This window comes from Hyaena hyaena, unplaced genomic scaffold, assembly GCF_003009895.1.
Source record: "Hyaena hyaena isolate Hyena2069 unplaced genomic scaffold, ASM300989v1 scaffold_252, whole genome shotgun sequence".
Lineage (NCBI taxonomy): Eukaryota > Metazoa > Chordata > Mammalia > Carnivora > Hyaenidae > Hyaena > Hyaena hyaena.
The window spans coordinates 251,887-278,141 of NW_024080884.1; the positions used below are offsets into that span (position 1 = coordinate 251,887).

At 59.6% G+C, this 26,255-nt stretch overlaps 1 protein-coding gene across 3 annotated transcripts; it reads right to left on the bottom strand.

Moving 5' to 3' along the window:
* Positions 1-371: 371 nt before the first annotated feature.
* Positions 372-25,296, bottom strand: TNKS1BP1 (tankyrase 1 binding protein 1). 3 transcript variants are annotated; one of them, XM_039245075.1, is made up of 12 exons: positions 25,218-25,296; positions 22,156-22,264; positions 20,470-21,103; positions 18,960-19,029; positions 13,458-15,044; positions 9,390-11,482; positions 3,357-3,702; positions 2,941-3,091; positions 2,700-2,836; positions 1,620-1,777; positions 1,300-1,372; positions 372-827 (listed from the first exon to the last, which is right to left on the bottom strand). In XM_039245075.1, the coding sequence occupies exons 2-11, from the start codon at positions 22,247-22,249 to the stop codon at positions 1,312-1,314; spliced, it is 5,331 nt and encodes a 1,776-aa protein (XP_039101006.1). In that variant the 5' UTR covers positions 22,250-22,264; positions 25,218-25,296; the 3' UTR covers positions 372-827; positions 1,300-1,311. The 3 variants fall into 3 exon arrangements, with proteins under 3 accessions (XP_039101006.1, XP_039101004.1, XP_039101005.1); XM_039245073.1 differs by having other exon boundaries at positions 20,470-21,106; XM_039245074.1 differs by lacking the exon at positions 25,218-25,296 and adding an exon at positions 22,594-22,681 and having other exon boundaries at positions 20,470-21,106.
* Between the last annotated feature and the right edge of the window lie 959 nt (positions 25,297-26,255).

Below are 26,255 nucleotides of genomic sequence, written 5' to 3' on the forward strand. Positions count from 1 at the left end.
ATGTGCTTCCCAACCTCCAGCCCACCTGGACTGCGCTTCCCCACCCCCAGCCCACCCGGACTGAGCTTCCCCACCAGCCCACCCCCCCCACCCCCCCAAACGTGCTTCCCGACCTCCAGCCCACCCTGGATGCCATGAATGGAAAGGAGCGCTTTGTGTGTTGAGTCACTGAGATTTGGGGGTTGCCTGAATCAGCAGTCAGGTCAGCCTACTGTGAGCAACTGCCCTCCGCAGAGACACTGAGCCTACGAGTCAAGGGAAGTGAGTGTTCGGTATCACAGTGAGCTCCCCGGTGCAGGGCCGGGACCAGCACCCCCCGACTACGGCCTTGGATGGGGAACACGGCACCAAACCACACACCACAACCTGGGCAGCACCAATTCCCAAAAAACTTTATTGTTTCAAGTGGCAAAATGTTATTGGTCTCTGTGGGACACCTGGCAGGACGGGGACCCGGGGTGGGGCTGGGGCAGGGCTCTGCCCATTACAAAAATCAAAGGCTTTTATAAAAAATGCTATAAATTGGTATCAAAAGAAAACCCGAGGGAGGCTGGGGAGGAAGCAGAGAGGGAGGCGTGAAGAGAGCGAGGGGGGGAGGGATCAAAACCTTCAACCACTAACGCCTGAATCTGGTCAGGAGGGAAGGGGGAGAGATGGGAGGGGGAGTCGGGAAGGGGATACAAAGTGCATAAATGTGCCTCCCCAGACGCTCCTCAGAGGCGGAGGGGACAGAGGCTGCAGCCTGGGGCATGGTGGGGCTCCAGTCATCTCCTTGCCGGGGACCCCACAGGAATGGGCACTGCCTGAGACTGCCAGATGGGAAGGACCTGCAAGGGGCGAGGGGGGGGGGAGGAAAGAGATCAGAGCGGGAGGGGCGCAAATGGTGGGCAGAGGGGCCTCCTCAGCCTCGGCTTCCTATCCCTGCATCCATCCTGGCTGTCCCAGCTATGAGGAGGGTCCCAGCTGGGAACTCTGAGCCCCCGGGGTTCCCAGACCAGAAGGGTCAGCCACTGGGGGCAGGGGGTGGGGGAGAAGGGGACCATCCTTGGGCCCAGGGAGGAAGGCGGGATGGACGCCCACCTCCCCATCCATCCCAGGCCAGACAACACCCTGCTCTGTGGACAAAACCTAGGGGAAGCCAAGAGGCCCGCCAGGTCCTGGAGCTTGGCCCCACCGGCCCGCTGCCAGCCTCACAGAGAAAGTCCTAGAAGAAGGCACAGAGCCTCCTGAGACCTCCAGGGTGAGTCCTACTCACCCCCAAGTCCCAGACAGGCCCCGAGCCCAGGAACCTGCCCTCACCTTGAGAACTTCTCAGACCTTCTTCTTCTTCAGCTTCAGGGCTTGTAACCAGTTGGGCGATGATCCTTCTGACCTAGACGGTACAGGGCAAAGGTCAGGAGGCAACCCTCAGAAAAGGTGAGCAAAGTGAGGAGTGGCAGGGAGAGCAATCCTCCGGAAGAGGCAGGCTAAGGCCTCACCCGGAAGCCAGAACTTGAGGGCCTACTTAACAGAGTTAATTTCAGGCCTGCTGACCCCTCCTCGAGCCTCAGCTTTCCTCTTCCATAAAGCAGGATTTCCCTTTTCAGGCCAACCCAGCGAGGCCGGCAGAGGTCACCTACCCTGAGGATTTCTCTGGCTTGGGAGGTAATGTAAGGGGCTTCCCCAGCCCTGGGACCTTGCAGGACTTGGAACGCTGCACTGCAGACTCCTTCTGGCTGGGTTTGCTCTCCGCAGGCTCCCCCTCCTCAGCTGAGCGGTTCCGGGGGCGCAGCTTGGCCTGTGAGATGAGCCCAAATGCAGACACACATCAGAAGAGCAAGCGGCGGGGGTTCACAGAGGGCAAGGCCTCCTCCCAGGAAGGAGTATGCAGTCCCCAGAATCAGGCACAGACCCCTCTGCAGGACGTTTACCCAGACGGATGGGAAATCGTTTAAAGACAAGCTTCCAAGAGCAGAGCCATGCCATGCACAGAGTAGGTCCTCAAGAAGATACTGCTACACTCAGTTCAGACTGACTGGGCTGGACAAAGCCAGGGGTGACTTCCTACCCCTGTGCCTTTGCTCATTCTGTTCCTTCTGCCTGGAACACCTCCCCATCACCCCCCCCCCCCCCCCCCCCCCCCCCCCCCCCCCCCCCCCCCCCCCCCCCCCCACCCACAGCCATCTGCTATGTATGTCTCAAAGCTCACATCAAATACTTACATGAGGCCTTCCCCAGTACACTCTCTCCCATCCCGCACCGTGTGGCTGTGTGAAATAACTCCTGTGTCTCCGAACGGGCCCAGCCCCTTAGCTAGACCTCCCCAGTGACACCTGAACCTCTCCCTTCACTAGAGCTAATCAAAGCCAAGGCTTGTGTCTCCCACACCCTGTGAAGTTTTGAGACACAAATGCCTTGTTCTTCGTCTCATCACCCTCAGCTCACAACACAGGAGCCAGCAGAGAGAGCAGGATGGCAGGAGGAATGGGAAGAAGGGGACAGGGGAGGGAGGGAGGGATGGATGGATGGAGGGATGGAGGGATGGAGGGATGGAGGGATGGAGGGATGGATGGATGGAAGGAGGGATGGATGGAGGGATGGATGGATGGATGGATGGATGGATGGATGGACGGATGGACGGACAGATAGACAGACAGAAGACGGGCTGGACGCAAGGTGGCTAGCTGGCCGGATGTGCTAGCTGAATGATCAGATGGTACCTTCAGGGCTGACGGACTCAGGCCAGGAAAGAGGTTGACCTTGAGCCCCTTGGTGCCCAAGGACATCCGTGTCCGGCGGTTCTGAGGCTCCTCCACCACCTCCTCATCTGAAGATGGCACCCGAGATGCTCGTGGCTCTGCAAGGGCCCGGAGTGGGGACTCAGCATAGACCCACAACACCCCTCCCTCGCACGGCCCCCAGACAACAGCACAGGCGCCACCAAATGACACGCAGGCCCACCTGTGGAGTCCTGGAACAGGCGTGCGTCCGAGTCTGCTGCCTCTGACAGGCCCAGGGTGCCCCCGGGCCGAATGGCCGGGGCCCGGTGCCCACGCTTGCGGCCCAGGTTGGCACGGCTCCGGTACATGGCGCTGTCAAGGACCTCGGTGTCCTGCTCGGGACAAAAGCAACACCACTGGCACCGCTGTCCCATGGCCCCGCCCCATCCCACAAGACACCTCACCAGCAGCTGGCCCCTCCAGCAGCCTGGAGCCCCCCGTTCACAGGACTCACCTGCTGCCCCCTTCCTGCCTCCCAGGCTGACAGTGCTCGGGGCTCTGCACAGCGCAGGGCAGCCCCAGGGCCGAGGCTCTGGCTGAGTCACCCACATGCCCCCTAACAGCCCAAACTCTGCCCTGGGTTCAGCCGGCACTGACCTCAATGAAGGAGAAGTCTTGACTGGGGGATCGGGGGGGAGGGCCTTGGGGGGGTCGCCGAGGGGGGCGCGTCGGGCCCTGCTCGGCCTGCCCGACCCCCGAAGGGCTCCAGGTGCCGTCCACCGCTTCTGTATGGCTGGCTTCACCATCGGGCTGTGGCCTCCAGGAGGGCAGAGGGTCCCCGCCAGGCTCCAGGGGGCCCCCTTGGTCAGCACCTGCTGTGGCTCCTTCCTCCTCTGCCGGACCCCGGCGGCCTGAGGCTGCCGACTCCCGGCGGGCCACCAGCATCTCCTCCAGCAGGCCCTGGGAGCCAGAGGGCGGGGAGCGGGCCGGGCACCCACCAGGACTACAAAGGAGACAGATGGAGGACAAGGTCACCCATGAGGCCACACCTCCCCCCCCAAGCCCACTTCACAGTATCTGTGCCACCTACCCCAACCCCTCTTTCTTCCTCCTTTCCATGCTTTCCCAGCCCCCTTCGAGCAGGACATGGTCAGAGCCTCGTTCAGCACAGCACAGAGGGGACGAGCTGGGCAGCCTGGCAGGTTCAAATCCCACATCCGCCACTTACTGAGGATTTAGGTTTTTGTTTTTTTATTTTTTAAAGTTTTATTTTTTGAGAGTCGGAGAGAGAGCATGCACAGGGGAGGGGCAGAGAGAGAAGGAGATACAGAATCTGAAGCAGGCTCCAGGCTCTGAGTTGTCAGCACAGAGCCCGACGTGGGGCTCGAACCCACAAACACAACCCGCCCCACTGAGGCTTCAGATGAGTCCCTCCACCTACAAAAGTCTCGGGGGTCCTCTAACTGTACAGTCACTGGGGCGTGAAGTGGGAACAAAGCACAAAGCGCAGCGCCTGGCACCCAGCGCCCCCCCATGGAGAGCAGCTATCTTACTGCTGCCACGGCTACTGCTGATGCCGTCAACATGCCCTCCAAGAGGCGCCTGATGGGGCAGCCGCTCTCCTGGGTTGGAGCCAGGCACTGGCTGGTCTGGCCGTGCCACTCCTTCTTCCCTCAGCCCCCACTTCCTCCCTTCCTGTGCCCCGGGTCTCAGGGGACAGCCAGGGACTCCTAGAACACATCAGGCCTCCTAGGCCGCTGTGTGTGTGGACAAGCCATTCCCAGGCCCAGAAAGCTCTCCCACTGCCTCTCCGCTCAGTCTCCCTGCAGTTCGGTTCCTCTGCTAGAGCTGGCTCCCTCCCCTCCCCCAGCCTCAGCCCCTCCCCAGCCCTGTGAGCCCCCCGGGCTCCCTCCCACCAGTGACCTACGCAAGGGCAAGACGGGCACAACTGTGCCCCCGGCACCTGCGCCCGGGCCCGGCTGGGAGGAGCAGGACAAAGCAAATGTTTGCCTAGTCGTTTTAGCCAATACAGCTTGTGCATCTTCCGCCTGCTGCTCCTTCAAGACACAACAGCAACACACGGGCACAGCACACAAGCTCACTAACTCACTAGGAGCTGGTGAGGGGGCCAGCTGCCACCCCCCCGAAATACGGACACACCCCACGCACAACGCCCGTCCCTCAAGGCACATCTAGGACCCAGCCCCCAAACGCACAGCAAAGCCACACCCCAACACACACACACACACGTGACACACACACACAGGACACCACTCACGCAGGGCAGGGTGGGGGCGGGTGTGGGAAAGCTGGCAAGGGCAGTGCCTGGAGAGTTCCCGAGGGGAGGGGAGTGGGGCAGGTGAGTCAGTAGTGGCCGGAAGGAGGGAGGGCAGGAGAGAACGTGTGTCAGTCTGTCCTTCCACAAGCTGCTGACAGATGGAAATTAAAGCGGTCTGGGGAGGAAGGGGGGAGGAGGCGGAGGAGGCAGCAGAACGGAGCAGCCCTGGATAGGGGCCAAAGCCAGCTCACCCTGCAGCTTTAAATCAGGGAGGCTGGAAGGGAGGGGGCCTGTGAAGGCACCCCGCCCAGCACCCAGCACCCAGCACCCAGCCGGGGGAGGCCCCGCCCACAGCCTCTCCCGGGGGGAGGGGGGGGTGAGGCCGAGACAAGGCTGAGGGCAGGCCTTGTGTGGAGGGGATGTGAAACAGTGGATGTGAGGACAGGAACATCCACATCCAGAGCACGACCTGGCTCGAAGCCCTGTGGGCAGAGGGCAGGGATGAGCTCCACAGGCGCTGGGGGTGGTCACGAGGAGGGGAGGGTGGGAAGAGCCCCGGGGAAGGCGGTGTGCATCATCCCTGCTGGCCCGTGTGAACCCCCATCTCAGGAGAAGCTTTCCTGCCTCTGAGCACCCAGAACACCTACAACCTTCGCTCCTCCCTGGCAGCGAAGCAGGAGAGAAGGGTCAGGAGCCAGTGCCAAGCGCCGCCACTGGCACAGACAAGGGCTTGTCCCCTACTGCGCCTGTGGTCGCTTGTCCACTCTGAGCCTCAACTTCCTCATCTGCAAAATGGGGGTGTTAAGCGTAGCTACCCAGGGGCGCCTGGGTAGCTCAGTCTGTTGAGCGTCTGACTTTGGCTCAGGTCATGATCTCACACTCTGTCAGTTCGAGCCCCGCCTCGGGCTCTGGGCTGCCAGCTCAGAGCCTGGAGCCTGCTTCGGATTCTGTGTCTCCCTCTCTCTCTGCCCCTCCCCTGCTTGTGTTCTCTCTCTCTCTGTCTCTCAAAAATAAATAAACGTTAAAATTTCTTTTAAAAAGTAGCTACACGGGCGCCTGGGTGGCTCAGTCCATTAAGCAGCCGACTCTTGATCTTGGCCCAGGTCGTGATCTCTCAGTTCTCAAATTCGAGCCCCAAGTCAGGCTCTGCCCTGATGGTCCAGAGTCTATTAGGAATTCTCTCTCTCCCTCTCCCTGTGCCCCTACTCTCTTTTTCTTTCTCTCTCTCTCAAAATAAGTAAACTTTAAAAAATGTAGCTATCCTTCACTGGGTCTGCTGGCAATATGTTGGAAATGTGTACTCAATTTTGACAAAAATCATCATCCTCAACACAGGCTCCTGGCCTGAAGACTTAGCTCATTTTGCACCATCTACACCCCTCACCCCATCTGGACTCTGGTCTCCTGAGGGTCAGGACTCTATCCCACCCCACCCCCACCACTGCTCCAGGTACAAACCCAGGGGATACATGTGGGAGATGTGCACAAAACCGGCTTCCCAGGGGCGCCTGGGTGGCTCAGTCAGTAAAGCATCTGACTTCGGCTCAGGTCATGACCTCATGGTTCAAGGGGTCCAGCCCCGCATCGGGCTCTGTGCTGACAGCTCAGAGCCTAGAGCCTGCTTTGGATTCTGTGTCTGCCTCTCTCTTTGTCCCTCCCCCTCTGGCAGTCTGTCTCTTTGTCTCTCAAAAATAAATAAGACATTTAAAAATTTATTAAAAATAAATAAAAATTTTTATAAAAATTAGCTTCCCAGTACTCAAGGCTCTGAGACCCAAAATGAAGGAGGCTTAGGTCTGGAGCTAGAATGATGTGTCTAAATGGGCAGAGGCTGCCCCAGACCCGTGAGAGATAGGGGAAGTGCCCAGAGAGAGGACGGGGCTGGGGCCCGAGGGAACACGAGGGGGCCCAGAATCACCAGCTGTGAACCTCATGCATGTCATGCTGCCCCTAGACCTCAGTTTCCCCACCCATGAAATGAGGGGGCTGGCCTCAATGATCTCTGAGGATCCTCCCAGATTCTATGAAGATCCCAAAATGACTAAGAGGTCTCTGTACCACTGGGGGCCCGGGGAGAGACAGGAGATGACCAGGAGGCCACAGAGAGGAGGGACCAAAGAGAGCCACTCCCACCAGGAAAAGGTGGCCCTAGACACAGAGAAGGGGCCTGGGCTCTCCCCATGACCCCTCACCCCCATGCTGGTCTTGTCACAGCTGTGCTGGACAGCATTCCAGCCAACCACCACCTCCCATCAGGGGCACCATCCCCCCCACCCCCCGCCTGCACAGAGATGATGACAAAAATGTCCCCAAGGGCCTCACTTTATGGACAGCTCAAATTTGCAATCCAAATTTGCAAACCAGATACAATTACAAGTAGCAAGCATTTTTTTTTTCCCAGTGTTCACCCACGTGTCAGGCAGGTTCCTATCACTTTACATGCATCTGCAACTCTTAACCCTGAGAGCCCGTGGAGTAAAGTACTCCCAACGTACAGACAAGAAATGGGAGGCCCTGAGAAAGAGAAGGAATGTGCCCAAGGTCACAGGGGTGGTGGCAGAACCAGGACCCAAACCTGGCAGATGGAGGCAAACCCGGACTGCTCGGACGCATCCTGCAGGACATCCCAGGGGAGCATCCAAAATCGCCTTCCAAGAGCAATTTTCCAGGAGGGAGACTTTCCCTAAGTCAGGTGCCCGGATCACTGGCTCCCTGGATATTAGTCACATAAGCCTGGGAAACCTTGCACTAGAGAAGAGCGAACAGGTTCCCTTACGGCTGTTTTCATGTGCTACCACGTGCCCGTACGCAAACGCTCGAGGTCTCCGACATGGCCACGGGGTGTACAGCTTTCCCCAAACTTTAGACACAGACAGAAAACCCGAGCATCTTAAAGGTGTGATAGAGACTGAAGCTCAGCCAGCTGAGCGCTAAGTGCTCCTTCCTCCTCTGTTCCTACCTTCCTCTTCCCCAGCCCAGACAAGCCCGCTTTCCCCTTGTCAAGAGCCACCCGATTGGAGGGGAAAGGCGGAGGGCTGTGGTCCTGCTCCTTGGTAATCTGAGAGTCTTGAACGTGACCACACCGGGCAGCATTTACAATGCCAAAATCAGACGGAAACCCTGCTGTGTGACCAGAAACAGGTCCCACCAGTTGGAGATGAGAAAAATCCCTTTCCACATCTTAGGGCAGCTGTGAAGGTCAACGAAGGAAGATGTGCAGTTGAGCACCAAGCCCTGCAGAGTGGAGTCCGGGGAAGAGGAACTGGGAGCAACCACAGGGTGCTAGGAATGGTAAGGCTTCCTGAGGCTAACTTCGAAAGCAAGGCTCAGAGACATCCAGAGACGACTCCTGGATCCCAGGAGCCTCCTCGCTCCCCGTCCTGTGCACCTACCCCTTCTGTGCAGCCTTCATCACCTCCCCACGAGCTGCGCACCTTCCTTTCTCTCTCTCTCCCTTCTCTGTAGCCGCAGTGCCTCTCCCAACCCGTCCACACCCCACGATTCCCTCTGGACCCTTCCCAGCCCCTCCTGGCCCCCTGCCACTACCATCAGTCCCTTTCACTTACAACACAGCCCCCACCCGACTGCCCAGCGAGAAGTTCCAGCTTCTTCAAAAAAGTAGAACTTCCTACTCAGTCAAGAGAATAAATAAAACCGAATCTCAATAAACAGAAATGTTAAGGAAATAGATGTGATGGCTTTTTAGCACCCTTTCTAGGGGTGAAATCACCTCCGCTGGTTTCAAGAACATAAAGATCCCTAAGACAGACTGTGGCTGGCTTGTCAACAACGACCAGTCTGTTCTGGAAAGCTCCCTTTCAGTAACTCCATGCGTGGAGGCCAAGATCAGGGGGTCAGGAGCCAGGCACCTACGACCTTCAGGTTCTTAAACCGTCTGCTCTTCTGGCCCTTAAGACACGGCAGGTAAGAAGGCACCTAATCTCTGCAAGAAACAAGAGCCACCATCCACTCCAGTCCTGCCCTGCAATGGCCCAGGCTGCGGGGACACACACAATCCTCCTTACAGTACCTGCGGCTTTGGGCCAAGAGACCTGGGGTATAGATGCTGTGCACAACAATGGAACCAAAACACAGACTACACACCCTGTCTTCCAGGACAGTCGTGATATAAAGTCACCGAGGAAGCCTAAAGCATGGGCAGCAAATGACCACCACCTCAGACATCACAGTCACCATCCAAAAAACAAAAAGAAAAAAAAAAAAAGGACTCACCTGTATGTGTGCCACACTTCAATTTTTTAAAAAATTTAAAATTCACAGTCCAAACCATCCCCGTTTTCCAAACCCTAAAAGCCCTCAGGGAAAGCGGGATCTTCCCTCCTCCGAAAAGGTTGCTGGGTCTCACACAGCTGCCACACCTTCCCTCCCACACACACATGGGGCTCCCTTACCTGGTTCCAAAGTCAGAGGCTTCTCCCGTCTCCATCCCGGGTTCTTCAGGGCCGCTCTCCGGCAAAGGTGGGGAGTGGTCTTCAGCCTGGGTCCCTGGCCCACTGGGCCCACCAGGTCCCAGCTCTCTGGGTTCCAGGCCCAGGGATGAGACACCATTGTCCCTCAGCCCTAGCTCTGGGCACTGGCTGACCTCTCCTACCCCGTGCTCCCTGGCTTCACTCAGGGCCCCCGAGAACTCCGCATCCCGGAGTCCCAAGTCCTGGGTCCAGTCCATCCGGCCCACTCCACATCCCCGTGAGTCCCGAGAACCTCCAAACTCTAGGTCACATGGCCCCTCCAAATTCTTCAGGCCCAGACCACTGCCCCAGTCTACCTGGCCCGCCCCGAGCTCTCTGGGGCTGCAGCCTGCCCCCGGGGCCATGCTCCTCAGCCCAAGGTCTGGCATCCAGTCTGCCTGTCCCACCCCACGCTCCCTGGATTTAAGGAACTCTCCGGCCTCCACACCTGACCAGTCGGTCTGCCCCACGCCGCTCTCTCTGGCCTGGCTGCGGGCCCCCACATCCCCGACACCAGCCAGATCCCTGTTCCTCAAGCCCACATCGGAGGTCCAGTCCTTCTCCCCGACCCCAACGCCCCTGGGCTCCTCAGACCCCCCAGCCTCCAAACGGCTGGCCAGGTCCACGTCTCTCAGGCCCAGCTCCTCTGACCAGCCCATGTGTCCCACGGCTTCCTGCCTGGCCCCGCTCGGGCCCCCAGAAGCCACACAGCTGGATACCTCCAAGTTCCTGAGGCCCAGCTGGTCGGTCCAGTCCATAGGCCCAGTCGGGGTCTGCTCTCGAGGTACAAAGGGGCCACCTGCCATCTGGCCAGATGGGCTCAGGCCACCACCACCTGCCCGATCATCACCGATGATGCCAAACTGATGGCCCCTCTCGGCAGCCTCTGCGCAGAAGTCACATCGCCAATCTGGCTGCCCAGAGCTGAAGGCAGCCTCCGGCTGGGGCACGACTCCGAGGCTGAAGTCGCCCGCCCAGCCCCGTAGGCCCACCTCCCTGTCTTCGGGGCCAGCGTCCCCCGGGTTCTGGCCCCCTGGCTGCTGCCTCCCCTGCAGCCCTCCGGCGTCCTGGCCAGAAGGGCCACCGTGCCAGCTGCTCTGGTCTCTCGGTCCCAGTGGCCCGTCCTGGGGCTGGGGCGTGCTGGGGCCGAACAAGCCCCCCGATTCTCTCTCTTCAGGTGGGCTTGCAGCCCTGCTGGTCTGGCCCATACCATCTCCGCCACTTGGAAGCTTCTTCTCAAATTCCTCGTCCTGCTGTTGGGCTTCCTCAGGGCTGAAGCCGGCGCTCAGGGCTCTACCTCCAAAGCCTCTGTCCTGGGGCCCAGGGGCCGAGCAGCTACCGCTGCCACTATAGTCCCTCGTCCAGGCGCTCTTCCCAAAATCCTGATCTGGCGACTCCACGCCCCGGCTACCATAGGTGCTGAGTGAAGACTCTCTCTTCCCAAACTCCTGGTCCTGCCCGTCTGCCAGGTGGTCCTTCTCCCCAAATTTCTGGCTCTGCTCGTCTGCATCCCGGCTGGCATAAGCACCCAGCGAGTCTCTCTTCCCAAACTCCCAGTCCTGAAGGCAGCTTACGTCCCGACTGCTGTAAGTACCCAGCGAGTCTCTCTTCCCAAACTCCTGGTCTTGGAGTTCTGCATCCCGGCTGGAGTAGGTGCCCTGGGAATCCCTCTTCCTGAACTCCCAGTCCTGAACATCTGTCTCCTGGCTTTGCGGAGGGCCAGGCTGGGCTGGCTTTCCAATCCCCCAGTCCTGGGGCACTCCACTCCCGTCCTGGCCGGCAGCCCTGACCTCCTCCTGGCCGATGCCACACCCGCTGGCCCACTCCCGGGAGCTCCCTTCCCCAGCTGCTTGCCCGCGCTTGCTGGTCCAGTCCCCCTCACCAAGGCCTGCGTCCCCTCTAGGGCTTGCACCACCAAGGCCATAGTCCTGAGAAGCGTCCTGAGACCAGCTGCAAGAACGAAAACTGCTGGGACAGGGGTCCGCTCTAATCCCAAATTCACTCTGCAGATCTTTCTGGGCCCAGCCAAGGAGTCCCTAGGAATCAGGAAAAGAGAGAGACACAAAGAAACAATGCTTAGAGTCAATCAGGGTGGGAGCCCAGAATGAGAATCAGCACTACCTCCTCCGGTCCTGAGAGAGCCACTTTAGCAACAGCAACACTGGGTTTAGATCCCAGCTGTGCAACCTTGAGCCAATCACTTAACCATTCTGGGTCTCTGGGGCCCTCACCCTTACATGGGAAGAATTCCTACTGCCTGGGGTGGTTTGGGAGAATGAAGCAAGATCATTTTAAGCCAAAGCTCAGCACGGGCGGCTGGCATGCAAGGGGCACTCAGCATGGACACTCAGATCAATGACCCCAGGGTCATGTTTACAGGCCCTTGGGTAACACTTGGCTCAGTGCCAAGAGGAAGGCTGCCCAGCACAGGGGTCTTTACAGGGATGTGGAGGGAGTACAGTTTCCATGAAGGGTGGTCAAGACTCAAAGCCCCTAAGCCCCTCCACCACCTCCTTTCCAAGTGGAGAGCCCTGGCCCTACTCACCCCAGTAAGTTCCCAGCCCCTTCTTCCCTAAGGAAAGCACCCTTCTGCCTGGCCCCTCCCAGGAAGACCTCATAGCCCTTGCCTGGTCCCTGGAGGAGAAGGGAGGGACAGGCGGCGCTGGCACAGAAGAAAGAGCCAGCCCACGGCCCCTTGCACCGCCCCCCACCACCCGGTACTCCCTGACTCACTCCTTCAGGCAGGTCAGCCCTGGGCTCTGGGGGGTTGCGGAGCCGGCCAGCCTCATCCCGTAGCGCTGCGTTGGCTAACAGCCTCTCTAAGACAGACACGCTGGGTTCCTGGTCCCCGAGCCGGGCCATGGTCCCTGCCCCCCAAGCCCGCCCCAGGCTGCTGGGTGCGGCCGAGCTGAACGCAGGCACCGGGCTGGGCCGCTCCCCTCGCCCAGACCTGTCCAACGACTCTGGCTCCCGCTCGCCCTGGCCCCGCTCCCTCCACGGCAGCTGCAGCTCGGGCAGCCCCGCCCAGGAGCCAGTTGAGTCACCCAGCGCCCGGGACAGACACACCTACCTACCGGGAGCCAGCTCGCTCTTAACTCCTTCCTGCTCCTCCTCCTCCCCTCCTCCACCCCTACCTCCAGAGGCCCCCTGGCTCCTCCTTTCCTTCTAGCCTCACCCCTATTAGCTCAGGCTGGCCTCGAAAAATACATTCAAAAGCCACCTGGACCCCAGCCCTTAAATTCAGAGGCAGCCTGGTAGGAGAAAGGGCGCTGGCCAGGGGACTAGCGCTCTGATCAGGGCCCGGCCACCAACTTGCTGGGTAAGCTTGCACAAGGTTCTGCCTTCTCTGGGCCCCGGTCTTCCTATCTACAAGGCAAGTCTTGAGCTCAAGGGTAACAACGGTCATAAAGCCAACACCTAGTAAACACACTTGGCGAGCCAGGTGCTATTCTTAGTCCTTTACAGGTATTACAACTTACTGAATCTTTGCCATCACACTGGGAGAGAGAGTTCATCGTCGTTACCCCATTTTACAGACATGGAAACCGAGGCACAGAAAAGTAACTTGTTCAAGGTCACATCTGGGCCAACAGCAGAGAACCCAGGAGGTCTGGTTCCAGAGCCCAAGCTCTGCACTACGTTGCCTTCCAGAATACCATCCAAAGAGGCACTCTGAACGCTCAGTGTAGGGCAAGCATTGCACTGAGCACTTTCCACATCTCCTCTTGCCTGTACTACCGCCCTAGGAGGCACATATTCTTATGCCGAAAGGTTTCTGAAGTTCAGAGGTCAGCAAGATGACTCAGCTGGCGGCAGCTGGACTTGGATATGAACTGACCCTAAAGCTGAGGGCCCAATCCCATACTCTCCTCTGCGTCAGCTCTGCCAGAACGCCCAGCCTCGATGAGCACGCCCGCAGGTGCCCCGCTCACGGCCGCATTCCAAGCCCTGGACACCGAGCCCTGGCTTCCATCCCCCGAGGTCCCCAGCCTTCCCTGCCCCTGTCCTCACCTCAGAGCAGGCACTTGGGGTCTGTGTGTCCTTCAGCTCAGGGCCGCCTCCCCGCCTCGCACTGCCAGCACCAGGTGGTGGCGAGGCCAGGAGGTCGTCCAGCCAGCGGGAGCTGCTCTCAGGGCCTGCGGGCTCGGGGGATGCACGGTAGGGATCTTGAGCTTCTGTCCTGGGTTGGGTGGCCTCGGCCTGCACCAGGGTGACGGCCTCCTCCTCAGCAGGCAATGCCTGCCGGGGGTCTGGGGTGTCAGCGAAGAGGACACAGGGCTGGTCGGGGGGTGCTGGCTGCTGCTGACCCAGGACAGGCTCCAGAATGGGCAGAGCAGCCTCCCCGGTGGCCAGAGGGGGCAGGGACTCCTGTCCAGCCACAGGCGCCTGCTCCTCATATCTCTCCTCTGCCTGCAGCAAGGCCACTCCAGCTGGGCCCCCCGGTGTTGACAAGGGCTTGAGGGGAACAACTGGGGACTGGGGCTGGCTCTCCCCCTCCCCCTTCTGGGCTGGGGAGATGGCCGGATCATCCACCGGCACCCAGGAACCAGGAACCCCCGGCCCCTCTGGAGTGGGCTGGGCCCCTCGCCCCTGCGGGGACGCTCCTTTCTCTCTGCTGGACGCAGCCCAGTCACCAGCCTCAGCGGCCTCGGCGGCCTCGGTGGCTTCAGTGATGGGAGAGGGAGGCGGGGAGTCCAGCCGCCACACCCCCAGACCCGAAGGCCGTGTGGGAAAGGTCCACTCAAAGGACTGTGACAAGCTCCAGTTGGACTCCGTCCCACTCCCAAAGGGACGATCCAAGGCAGACTGGCTCCCCTGGGTTTGGGGCAGGGCAGCCAGCGAGCCCCCCAGTTTCTCCTGGTCTTGGCCAGGCGGCCGGAGCACCCCCTCAGAAAATCGGCGTTGAGCCAGGCTGACGGGACGGAGATCTACATCACCCTTGGCCACCACGTCCCCAGATGGAAACGTCCGAGGAAGATCTGAAAACTCACCCACCTCAGGCAGGGGCTGGGCAGAGGTAGCGGGGGGCTGCTCCAGGCTGGGGGGCCCTGACACCTTCTCAAGGGCCGGGCTGCTGGGCGCAGGGGCCTCTGGAGCTGCCACAGCAGGGAGCCCTACTACGCTCGGGGAGCAGCCAGAGCTCTGACTCTCATCAGGCAGGACTACAGTTGGGGCTGCTGGGGTCACAGTGGGGCAGGGAGAGGGCCCAGAAACTGCAGGACTCTGGGCTTCTGGAAGCTGAGAGTGGCGGGCAGAGCTCTCAGCAAGTGAGGGACATTGGGGAGACCCCTCAGTGGGTGATGGAAGTAGGGGAGTCCCCTTAGCGGGTGAGGAAAGTCGGGGAGATCCCTTAGCAGGTGAGGGAAGGCGGGGAGACCCCTCAGCGGGTGAGGGAAGGCGGGGAGACCCCTCAGCGGGTGAGGGAAGGCGGGGAGACCCCTCAGCGGGTGAGGGAAGGCGGGGAGACCCCTCAGCAGGTGAAGGACATTGAGGAGACCCAGGGGCTGGGCCTGAGACTTCAGTTGGGGGGCTTGAGCTGGTGAAGCCTCCATTCTCCGAGGTGGAGCCTGGACTCATGGGGCCCCAGGGCTTGGAGACCTGCGAGAGAAAGGTCAAGAGCCATTACTCCCTTCCCACATAGACCCCAGGTCAGCCGTCCTCACACTCAACTCCACAGACCAGAGGAGGAGACAGGAACTCAGAATAAAGGCCTCTCGGGGCAGCTAAGAGAAGCCCCGAGAATTACTTGGGGGCATCTTACACTTCTTAGGGTTCACAGACCCCACGCCAGGCCCTGTCCCCAGGAAATGCACCTAGCCTCACTCATGCCACCTCAAGTGGTTCAGATCCTCCCTCCCACACACCTGCCCAGAGCTCCCTCAAGGCTGTAAGAGTCAATGGTGCAGGTATCAAGAGCCCAGCTTGACAAACGGAGAAGGAAAATGAGGAATCTGTCCCCTGGGCGGGCGGGGTGCTGCCTCAGAGCAGGTCGCTAAGCCCAGTGTGGAGCCAGGCCACCCACGGGAGTGGCCGGGGGAGGCGTGGCGCTCCCCACCCCAGTCTGTGCATCCACACGTCCCAGCACTGTCCTGGCATTACCCGAGGAAGCAGGCAGGTGCTGCCTCCTGATCCAGGCAAAAGGCACCCAGGGACACGGCTTGGAGTCATCGGCACTGCCTCCTATAAACTGTATGCCCCCCACATGGTGGTCACTTGGTATCTCCGAGCCTCTGCTTTCCCATCTGTACATGGGGCTAAGGGCAACAACATCCATCTCAAAGTTAGGGGAGGATTAAATCAGATCTGTGCAGAGACAGGACCTCTCGGGAGAGGACTTACAAAAAAAAATAGATACTGTGGGATAGGGGTCCGGGGGAGGAGGAAGGGGCAGAGGGGGTACCACGTGCCTGGCATCCTGGCATTCCACTGCAACACTTGGCCTGTCCCCAGACAATGAAGGAAGCCGTGGTCCTTTTGACCTTTGCCCTCCCCACGGGTCACACTTCCCCTGCCACGCTCCCCAACGGGGCAGTTTCTCCTGCATCATTGCCCACTTGGTCTGGAAGAAAGAAGGTCCTGCTTGCTTCTCAAGGCCCCTTCCTTTGCCTCCATCCTCCCTACAAAACTGCAGCGTTCAACCGCACGCCCTAAACTACACCACCCGCAACCCTTCCTGTCCAAGCTCCTACAGAGGCCCCCGCATCCTGGTTCTCCATTCCTGGACCTCTTCCTGCACGATCACTTTGTGAGCTACCCCTCCCGGGTCATACTCTGTGACATACTCCAGCTGGACTCCATCCTGCTCCTCGTCCTCACCGGTAACTGCAACCCTCTAGAATTACTCCAAGTGCCCGCTCCCCACCTACCTCCTATGCATCCTGCTACCTCTTTCCACTCGCTGATCCTTCAACGCCTCCGCCCCTGGGAAGCAGCGTCCACTAACCCCGCCTCCTTCTCCCGGTCCCTGTTCCCCTCCTGCCCTCACTTCTTGGTGGCATTCAAGTTGCTTCTTCCCACAATTCCCCCACCAACCTCCACACAAAGCTTGCACCCAGCTCTCCACCTCCCCGCAGCCGTGTCTCAGGCTGGACGTGGCTGCAGGACAGGAAACCACCTGAGCAGCTCTCAAACCTCCAGGACCTCAAGCGGGCCTCGAGCACCCGGCTGTCCCCCAACACTCCCCCTCACGTGCCTACATTCCCAGGCGATGCTTCTGCGTCTGCTGTTCTCAAACCCCAACACCACCTGCCGCCCCCCCCCAACCCCCATCAGCCACCAGCCTGCCCACCCCACCGCCTGCGTGTGAGTCCAAGTACCGTGCTCCCCTCCTATGCTTGTGAGCAGTCCTCACTCAGAGCTCGCTCTCTCCTGCACCATTGATTTTTCCTTCTCTACGGGCTCATTTCCATCAAATGCACAAACTGCTCTTGTGTCATCTGTCTTTAAAAAAAAAAACAACAAAACACACCTCTTGACCTCACGTCTCTCTAAAGCTTACCACCCAGTTTCTTGAATGCATTGCCTACGCTCACTATCCGTCCATGGAGTTCTTCTTGTCCCGTTCTCTCCTGAAGCCCCTCCAGACAGGCTTCTCCCCTCACCCAGCCAGCTAATGCTACTGTCGAGCTCACCAATGACCTCCCTGTAGCTGAAACCCATTCCCAGGGCTCACGCGCCTTGACCTGGCAGCAGCATCTGACAGTGGGTCATGCCCTCCTCCAGCCCCAAAGCTGGCTGCTAGCTCTGGGTGGCCTCTGGCCCTCCAGCCTCGCCAATCTCCTCCCGATCTCCCCTGCTACACATGGGGCCTGGGCCCCCTGCCCTCCTGTACCTCTCGGCTCCTCTGGTGACCTTAACCCCCCTGGTGACCTGCCCATCTTAACGGCCACATTGTACACTGACAACTATCCAGCTGCTCCCTCAATATTTCCACTGGGGGGGTCTACGAGGCATCTCACACTCAACAAATCTAGAAGCAAACTCACACCCCCTGATCCTGCTTCGCCCTTCCACGTGCCCATCTCAGTGACGGTAACCTCACCCTTCTACTGCACGGGCCAAAAGCCCAGCTGTCCTCTGTGATTCTGCACTGGCTTGCTCTCCTATCCATCTACCTGCACACCCTGCCTACCTCACCTTTACACCCCTTCCAGAGCCGACCTCCAGGGTCCAGCCACCATTGTCTCCCACCCGGATGATGCCCCAGCTGGCCCCTGCTGCCCTTCTTGGCTCCCTGTAACCAAGCCGACTCCTCACAACCAAGCCAGCGCCAGGTCACTGCTCTCCTCCAAACCCCTCAATGGCTTCCTCCCCTCACTCAAGGCCAAGTCCTTCCAGTGCCCTGTGAGGTTCCACACAATCCAACCCGACACCATGGGACCGCACTAGCCTGCAACCCCCTCTCTCTCACTGTGATCCAGGCTTCCTGGCCAGGAAGATACTAAGTCTCTTGCGCTTACTTCCCTCTGCCCAGAATGTAGTTCCCCCAAACACCCCTGCAACTCACTCCCTCACCTTCGCAGCAAGGCCTCTGCCCTCACCTTCAGCCCAGAGCGCCCTTCCTCGACAGGACTCCCGTGCTTGTCCCTCAGCCCGCAGTCTGCGCCTGTGTGGGTGCCGCTCCCTGCACTCAGTGAGCTCCCTGAGCGCAGGACGCTGTGCCCTTTGCCATCTGTGGTGTCCCCAGCACCCGACTCACAGTAAGGGCTCAGTAAGTATTTGTTGGATGGACGGGGGAATGTGGTCAGGTCTTCATCGGGGGGAGACGGGAGAGCCTTTGGCTAGAAGGACTCTATGAGCAAGAAGGGGCATCAGGAAAGCGGGCTGACCATCCCCCTGAGCACACAGTGGGGAGTCGGGCTGACCATCCCCCTGAGCACACAGTGGGGAGTCGTGGGGAGGAAATAGGATACACCCTCTTCTGACCCCCTTGTCCTCCAGGCTGCCTCCCAGCCCTCCCCTCCCCTCAGGGGTGTGGCTGTGCTCTTCCTGGCCCCTCCTGAGACCATCCCCTGTCCAGAGGGTCCCGCTGTCCTCAACTGAACCCCGAGAAGGCAGCCCAACCAGGGAGAACCCTGGAACCGGGCACCTCAGCTACTGCTCCAGCCCCTGGGTGCCAAACCTCTGTGAGCCCTGGCATCCTCACACCTCGCACGGGTCCAGGAGGGCCCAGGAGCCAGAGTCCTCATGAGGACTAAGTCAGTCACCGTTCCTGGGACATGCCCAACACACCGCAGTTACCTGATCAGGGGTGCCTGTTATAAATATTACAATTACTGCTTGTAACGAGTAGTTTCGCAGCCTGAACCGCCCTTAACCACCTCGGGGACTGAAAACAATGGCCTGAGAGTCCAGAAATGAGAGTCTTGGGGTCAGACCTGGGGCAAGCCACCCCCTCCTCAGGCCTCAGTTGCCCCATTCAAACTACAAGGAGATGGTGACACAAACAATCTCAGATAACCCCTCCAGCTCTAAAACACTAGGGTGCTGATTCGTAACAGGACACTAACTCACATCGGCAGGAGGGTCCGAGCTGGCTGGCTGAGCCAGGTCCCCGTTGAAGGCCAGGTCCGAGGGGGCGTTCCTGTGAGGGAGCAAGACAGGAAGTAGAGGCACAGAATGGAGCGGGGAAAGCGGATGGAGTCTGCCTAAGTGACTTCAGCAGCCCCCAAAGTCAACCCCCCCACAGGCGTCTACTACCGAGCCCCACCTAGAATCACTTGGGACAGAGAACAGTGCAGTTTCCGTAGAGAAAGAGCCCCATGAGACAGTGCCCGTTCCCTACCGGCACATCGAGGGTTAAATGCCCGCCACTCCCGGAGGAGAGGCGGGCATTTAACCCTCGATGTGCCGGTAGGGAACGGGCACTGTCTCATGCCCAGGCCCCTCAGTGGTTTCCCAAAAGCTAACTCCCCCTCCCCCTCCCCCATAAGGGGTTAATGTTCTCCTCCGGCCAGGGAGGCTGCAGCTGGTCCCGGCTGCCCTGCCAATACTTCTTGAAGGATTGCAGGGGGAGCATGAGGGGGAAGAGTGATTTTCCAAAGCTGAAGTTGTTCCTCCTAAGTTCTGCATAGAGCAAGGAAGGGGAGGAAGCCTGAGAGCAGACGGGCCCGGGCAGGGTGTGACGTCCTAGAGGCCTGGGACAAAGAAGGTTGGACTAGGGCCCTTGCCCTCCAGGTACGTTGAGGTGAGAGCAGGGTAAGGCTCTCGGGCAGAGTAGGGCAGGGGCCTTCAGCTTGGGGCTCAGCCCACTCTGCAGGAGCCCCGCCCTTCACAGCAGCAGGAGGGGGCAGGAAGCCTGTGCCCACCACTCCCAGGGGCATCTCCTGGCCAGCCTTCCTTGACACTGGCACTAACCCCAGAGAAGTATTGCATGGGCCACAGTCTCCAACTTGGCCGTGACCTCTGCACACACATTGGCCAGACTGGCATCAAGGCTCGGCCTTAGCTGTTCTACCAGACTCCTCCTCATGGGCCGTATGCACCCTGCCATCCTGTCCGTATTGCCCCCCCGACCCCCCCCCCAACCACACACACACCCCAGCACCTGCATGCTGCCCACCCGCGACAGGAGCTAGCACTAGAGAACACGCTTTGGAGTCAAAGAGACCTGAATTCAAATTCTAGCTCTGTCTCTTACTTGCTGAGGAACCACGGGAAGTCATTTAGGACCTCAGTTTCTGCATCTCTGCAACGGATCTAATATTCTCTTCCCTAAACTGCATCGCTGTCAATTACATGCAGCAAACTCAACTCTCGGGCTAAAAAGACCTAAAAATAAACTTTCACACAGCACATCTGAATTTTAGCATCGATACACGTCAGCTCTGTAAAAGAACATAGTAGCGCTGACTCCATCTACCAGAGAGCTCTGTGACTTAGACCAAGGTCTGCCTTCACTCATAGCACACTAACCCCAATCGAACCTAACCATGACAGTCACAGTCCCAATACGGCCACCCCCTTGTCCTCAACCCCAGATAAGGCCACCCCTTTGTCCTCCGGGCTGCCTCAGGCCCCTCACCTCTCCTCAGGGGTCTTGCTACGCATTTCCTGGCGGTTGCTGGGAGGCTTGGCTGGCCCCTCCTGGGACCATCCCCTGGACAGGGTCCCACTGTCCTCATCCCTGGGCCCGGTGGCCACGCCATATGTCCTGGGGCCGTATCTTGAGCTGCCGTCGTGGTTAAAGGTGAGGCGGGAGCCCCAGAGGCGATCGGGACTGGCGGGGACTTCCTTCCGAGGCTGCTCCATCTTGGCCAGGATCTCCTCCACCGTGGCGGCTGCGAAGCGCTCGGAGGCTGGACGGAAGGGGGCAGGGGCCTTCCGCACGCCTCCAGGGGCAGCACATCGAGCTGGGGGTGTCAAAGGGGGCATCTCTTCTTTCCCGGCCTCCTCTTTCCCAGTCTCTCGAGTGGCTTCTCCTCCAGTGGAGGCCTCAGGAGTAGGCCTGGGTGCAAAGGGAAGGGGACGCTTGCTGCCGCCGTAAGGCTGGGGTCCTGCAAGCATGTTCATCTTCCGGGCAGAAGGCAACTCAGCCAGGGGACCCCGGGGGGGCCGGGGCCCAACAGGCACCAGCAGGCTGGGCTTGGCAGGCAGGGCTGGCTTGGCAGGCAGGGCCCGAGGTTTGGGCTTGACGGGGGGTTTGGCCCGAGGGTCACCTACTGAAAGGAAAGGGTTGGTTGGGGTGGGGGGGGGGGTCTGTCAGAAGAACCAGGAAGTGGAACTTCATCTCCCACCCTACACAAATTCAGAAAGTTCACATCATTCTAGGTACAAGACAAATGTCGCCTCTTCCATGAAGGCTTCCTTGATTTTCCATACACATCTCAGAAGCATCTTCTCCCATCTCCAAATTTCAAAAACATTATTCAATCCCCGTTACGAGCTAAAGCTACTTAGGGGCAGGCTGGTGTGTAATTTCTTCTTGTATCTCACTTTGCACCCTAGCACGTGTTATCAAACGAACAAAGTAATGAATGAACAAAAGAGCCAGTAAATGGATGCCTGCCTGCCCACATCAAGCATGGTCAAGCCACCATGTCTGCAGTCCAGTCCTTTCCTCTCACATGACACTGTACTGCTCCACCACCCATAGTAAACGTAGATCAGCTTCCCCACTGTGGCTCCCTACTCCCCCGGAAAGGGTGCATTGCCCAGGCCACCTTCCCACTGTCATCCGGTGTGTGATCAGGAATGCAAACTTACTATTGACCTAAGCCAAACAGAAGTAAATCTGCTACAGGAAAAAAACAAGACCAGAAACCTACCTTCTACATAAGGCATTCCACTGCCAAATAAAAGACTGGGAATTACTCATGGCCACGGCCCTTCTAATAGAATCCTGTATCACCCACTCATTGGGCTCAGCCCAAGAAAGGAGTGTAGACACAGAGCCAGGAGGCCCGGGTTCAAACCCCCCTAGGTGCACGCCATTTCTCCTCTAGGCCTCAGTTTCCTCCTCTGCAGAAGGCATGGTTTAATCCGCATCACCCCTCGGAGGTCAGTGTGCTCTTATCTGCCAGGGACCTGGGTCCTCAGACAGTTCTGAACGGGCGCACAGGAACAGACAACCTTCCAAACTCATCCAGCACATCCTCAGCGTGCCTCCCACTCTCACTCCCCCACCCCTGCCCAGACAGAGCAGGGGTTCAGCTGCTGCGCCCCCACCCCCCTCCAGGCCACCTCGCTCCACCCAGGCACCCATAGGTACCTGGCTCTGAGCCAGCAGACACCAGCTCCTCCTCCATCTCCCGGGGTGGTGGGGAAGCCATGGCTGTGCCTTCCCTGAGAGCTGACACTTTCATCACATGCGGCAGAACCTGCAGGAGAATTGGGGAGCAGAGGAGAGTGAGTGGGGGGGGGGCGGCCGGAGACCCAGGAAAAGAAACTGAGAAGGCAAAGGGGCTGGGCGCTGGCAGCAGGCTTGGCAGAGGGAAGTCTCCTACTTCTAGAAGAGGCAGAGTGTGGGACCGGAAGCGGGAACTTCAGAGGGGGGTGGGGGGGGTGGTCAAGGGAGGTCCCCAGCAGCTGTATCCTCCACTCTTCCCAGACCACTCTCTAAACTCCAGGCTCCTAACCTTAAAGTCCTGGAGCTTCGGGGAACCGCCCACTGCTCCCTCTGGCAAGCTCTCCAAGACACCCCACTTACGGTTCCCAAGGCACCCCTTGGGTCCGGCACCCTGCCTGAGGTATCTACTCAGGGGCAGAGCGAGAGGGCCGCGGAAGTCTGAGGTCTCTCCGTGAATCACCTCATGGGAGACGGGAAAAACCCGCTCCTCCCCAACCTGGGGCTCCGCCCCAGCGCCTGCCTCCCCCTTCCCGCTCACCCTCCTCCCCCCCTGCAGCTGGGAGTGGTTCCCTCTCCCCCCTCTTTCCCCTCCTTCTTCCACATCCCTGCCCCACGCCCGCCCGCCTCCCTCCGAGCTGTCTCATCCAAACACGGAAAAATAAGGAATAAAAAGTAAACATCTGGAATACATTTTTTTTTCTTTAATTTCTCAATCGCTTTGGCTTCAGCTTGGAATTTGATGAGGTAAAGCCAGGGCCTAGTCCTGTTGCCATAGCAATGGCCTCCCACTGGATTTCCAGAGCCTCGCCAAGAGGAAGGAGGAGCCGGCCCTGGCCTGGGCTGGGAGAATGGGACAGGACTTGAGCACATCCGGGGGGTGGGGTGGCTTGGGGGAAAAACTCCCTAGGGTTCCCCCTCTGGGCAGTCAGGGTGGGATAACCACAGCAGATGAAAAGGAGAGATTGAGCATCCCTCCCCAGCCCAGGGTTGGCCTGAGGGGGACAGAGGGGGACAGAAGAATTTTTAAACCAAGTGACAGGGCTCTATGGCAGAGACCAAATGATGCCCCTCCTCTAAGCCTGTAGCGGGAGCTTTGGGGTCTGATAAAACCAGGAGCGGGGTGGTTCTACCACTCTCCAGCCGTGTGACCTTAGGTACACTGCTCACTTCCTTAAGCCTGTTTCCCTTTGTAAAAACCAGACTTATTGGGACAGGTGGGAAGCCTGTGAGATGGTACATGCAAACTTAGCACAATGCCTAACCGGCAAAAAGTATCCAATAAAAGCTGGCCACTATTATTAGTACGAGTCCATTGGCTATTACCAATGAGCTAAGATCCTTGGTAACTACCTCCTCCTCTCCCCAGGCCACAAGCTGCCAGCATTCCAGACCATTCCTTCACTCCCAAGGGCCCCAGTCTTGCCACCTGCTCCTCAGAAACTCCACCACCTCCTCAGTTCCCGTTCTGATTCCTGGAGCACCATCCCACCCACAAGACACCCCCCGCCCAGGCTCCAAAGCCTTGCCCCTCTCCTTCCAAAGGAAGGAGAAGGTTTCCTATCACCTGGTGTGCACCCAGCCCTGAAGACGACCCAAGGCTCTCCCACCTGCAAGGGGCATCGCCTTCCTCAGCACCCACTCCAGCTGGCCTGGGAAGGCAGCGCCAGATCCTAAGGGATTTCTGGGGCCCAGCCTTTGCACAACTCACCCACCCCTCACATTCGCCCCTGCCCCAGCTTGTTTCTAAGATAGGAGAGAACACGAAAAGCCTAAGGGAAACCCAGGACCGACCATCCTTGGTCAGCCAACTACAAGGGAGAGCTGCACACGGTTGGGGGGAGGGGCGGGGGGGTGGATGAGAACAGTGCGGAGCCAGCCCCAGTGTGCATGGGGGAGGGGCACACAGCAAGGGAAAAAATTTTGAAAAACACAAGATTGTTTCCTTGTCCTTGAACACTATTACAAGGGACATGGTGTCGGTGGTTAGAAATCGGGGCAAACTGGCCAAGAAACGTAAAAACCTTTTACCTGGGGGCCTGATGGGCACCCCTACAGCATGCAGGGCTGCACCAATGAAGTGGGGCCCTGGGCTTCCCCAAATGCGAGGGCCACAAAAACTCAAGAGGCCCCAGCCAGGAAACCCAGGTGACCAAGGCCAGAGCCAAAAGCTGAAGAATCACAGAGGCACTGAACACTCCCGACCCCAGCAGTCGCGGGGAGACTAGCTGACCCCCGGGAGTAAAGGCCGCCAGAGGGGCGAGAGAGGCTAGGCAGCTCCAGCCGGGTGACAGGGGCCCAGACAGCCATCGGCGCAAGCGGGGTCGCCCCTAAAGTCCCTGGGATCTCCGGCCGGAATGGGGCCTGAGAGGTCGACAGGGACAGCACGTAACCTGCTGTAGGAGGGAGGGCCAACGGGAAGACGGAACAGCCCGGGGCGAGGGGCCGTCTGGAGGGGCCCAGTGGGGAGCTCTGGACACAGAGGGGACGCCGGCAGCCGAAGAGGAGAAGAGGGTGGAGGAGGAGGGGGCGGCGGCAGACGCGGAGGACCTGTGCGCTGGATACGAAGCAGCCGGCAAACAGACGAGGGACTGGGTACGCGGACCGGGTGGGCGGAATGGGGTGGCTGGGGGCGTGCCGGGGGAGGGGGCGAGCGCAGGCCCGGGGAAGGGGAGGCGGGGGTCCTTCCAGCAACTCCGCCCGCCTCCGGCCCCGCCTCAAGCCCGCGCCCCCTCCCCCCTTTCTTCTAGCTCGGGCAGCACGAGCTCCAGACCGTGCACCCTCCGCCCCCGCGCACACGCGCCAGCTCCCCCGCGACCCCCGCTTCCCCTGCGCCCCCGGCCCCTGCAAACTTTCCGGATGACCCCCCCTCCACCTCAACCCCGAGGTCCCGGCAGGAAAGCGCCCACTGCTTCCATGCCTCTCCCCCGCCCCCATCCAGGACCCCGCCCCCTCCTTCGCCCTCCTGCCCGCCCCCGCGCACTCACGCGCTCCCCCGGGATCCGGCTCCGCTCGGCTCGGGCTCGGCGCCCCGACGCCAGTCCCCGCCGCCGCCGCCGCCGCCGCTGCCGCCGTCACCGCAGGACCAAGCCAGAGCGAGCCCCGCCGGGGCCCCGCCCCTAGCTCCGCCCAGGCCCACGCCCCCAGAGCGCCTCATGAATATCCATGAGCCGGTGGAAACCGGGAGCGGGAAGCCGGGGCAGAAAGCCCCGGGTCTTATGCAAATAGGCGCAGCCCCGGTACTCAATTATTTATGAGTCTTGCAAATAAGGGGCCTGCCCCGGGCTCAGACCCCAGCAAAACTGACGCAACTAGGCGTCTAGGAACACTCAGGCAAAATGGCCACCGAGACGACTGTCTAGAGAGGCTGCCTGGGGACGGACTACTGGGGCCCGGCGGCCCGCACTGATTGCAGCACCATAGAGTCACGGCGAGACAGAAGGGAACCGTTGGCGGACTGGAGAGGCTTCCTGTGGCAAACACCTGAGGACGTACGCAACGTGGCCACTCCACGTGTGTCAGTTCCGAGGTAGAGCCGCGGCGAGAACGACTGGAAGCTTTTTTCCTAGCGGGTCCTCATTTATCTTCCAATTTGCCACCTTTGCAGATGGAAGTTCCTCTCGACCTCAAAGTCTGGTATACCGCTTGCCTCCCATAAGGACAAAAGCTTCACACACACTGCACAGCTTTCCTACACCCCTACCCCTCCCCCCCCCGCCACACACACACGCACGCACCCCACTCCTCATCCACAGCTCTCCAGGCTCAGGTTTCCACCCCCCCGCAAGGAAGCCAGTCACTCCTGATTCCATTATCTAAAGCTGTGGAAGAAGGTTGACTCCTAGGTGATTGGGGACTGAGCCAGAAGCTGCCTCCCCTCGGCTCGGCTAATGGAGTGGAACTGTGAGAGTGACTTCCTAATCAGATCAGCTCTCATCTTCTAGACTCTCAGGTGGCCCATCCCGGCAGAAGAGAGTGAAAACTAATGCTTGTCCAACCGGGAACAGGACAGGATGTACCTGGAG

Excerpts from the sequence above, each read along its gene's own strand:
- TNKS1BP1 (XM_039245073.1), bottom strand. The coding sequence starts at position 22,249 with ATGAAAGTGTCAGCTCTCAGGGAAGGCACAGCCATGGCTTCCCCACCA. Across the intron at positions 21,107-22,155 it reads GTCTGCTGGCTCAGAGCCAG|TAGGTGACCCTCGGGCCAAA; the intron begins GTACCTATGGGT and ends CTTTCCTTTCAG. Across the intron at positions 15,045-18,959 it reads GCTCGGACCCTCCTGCCGAT|GTCTCCAAGCCCTGGGGCCC; the intron begins GTGAGTTAGTGT and ends TTTCTCTCGCAG.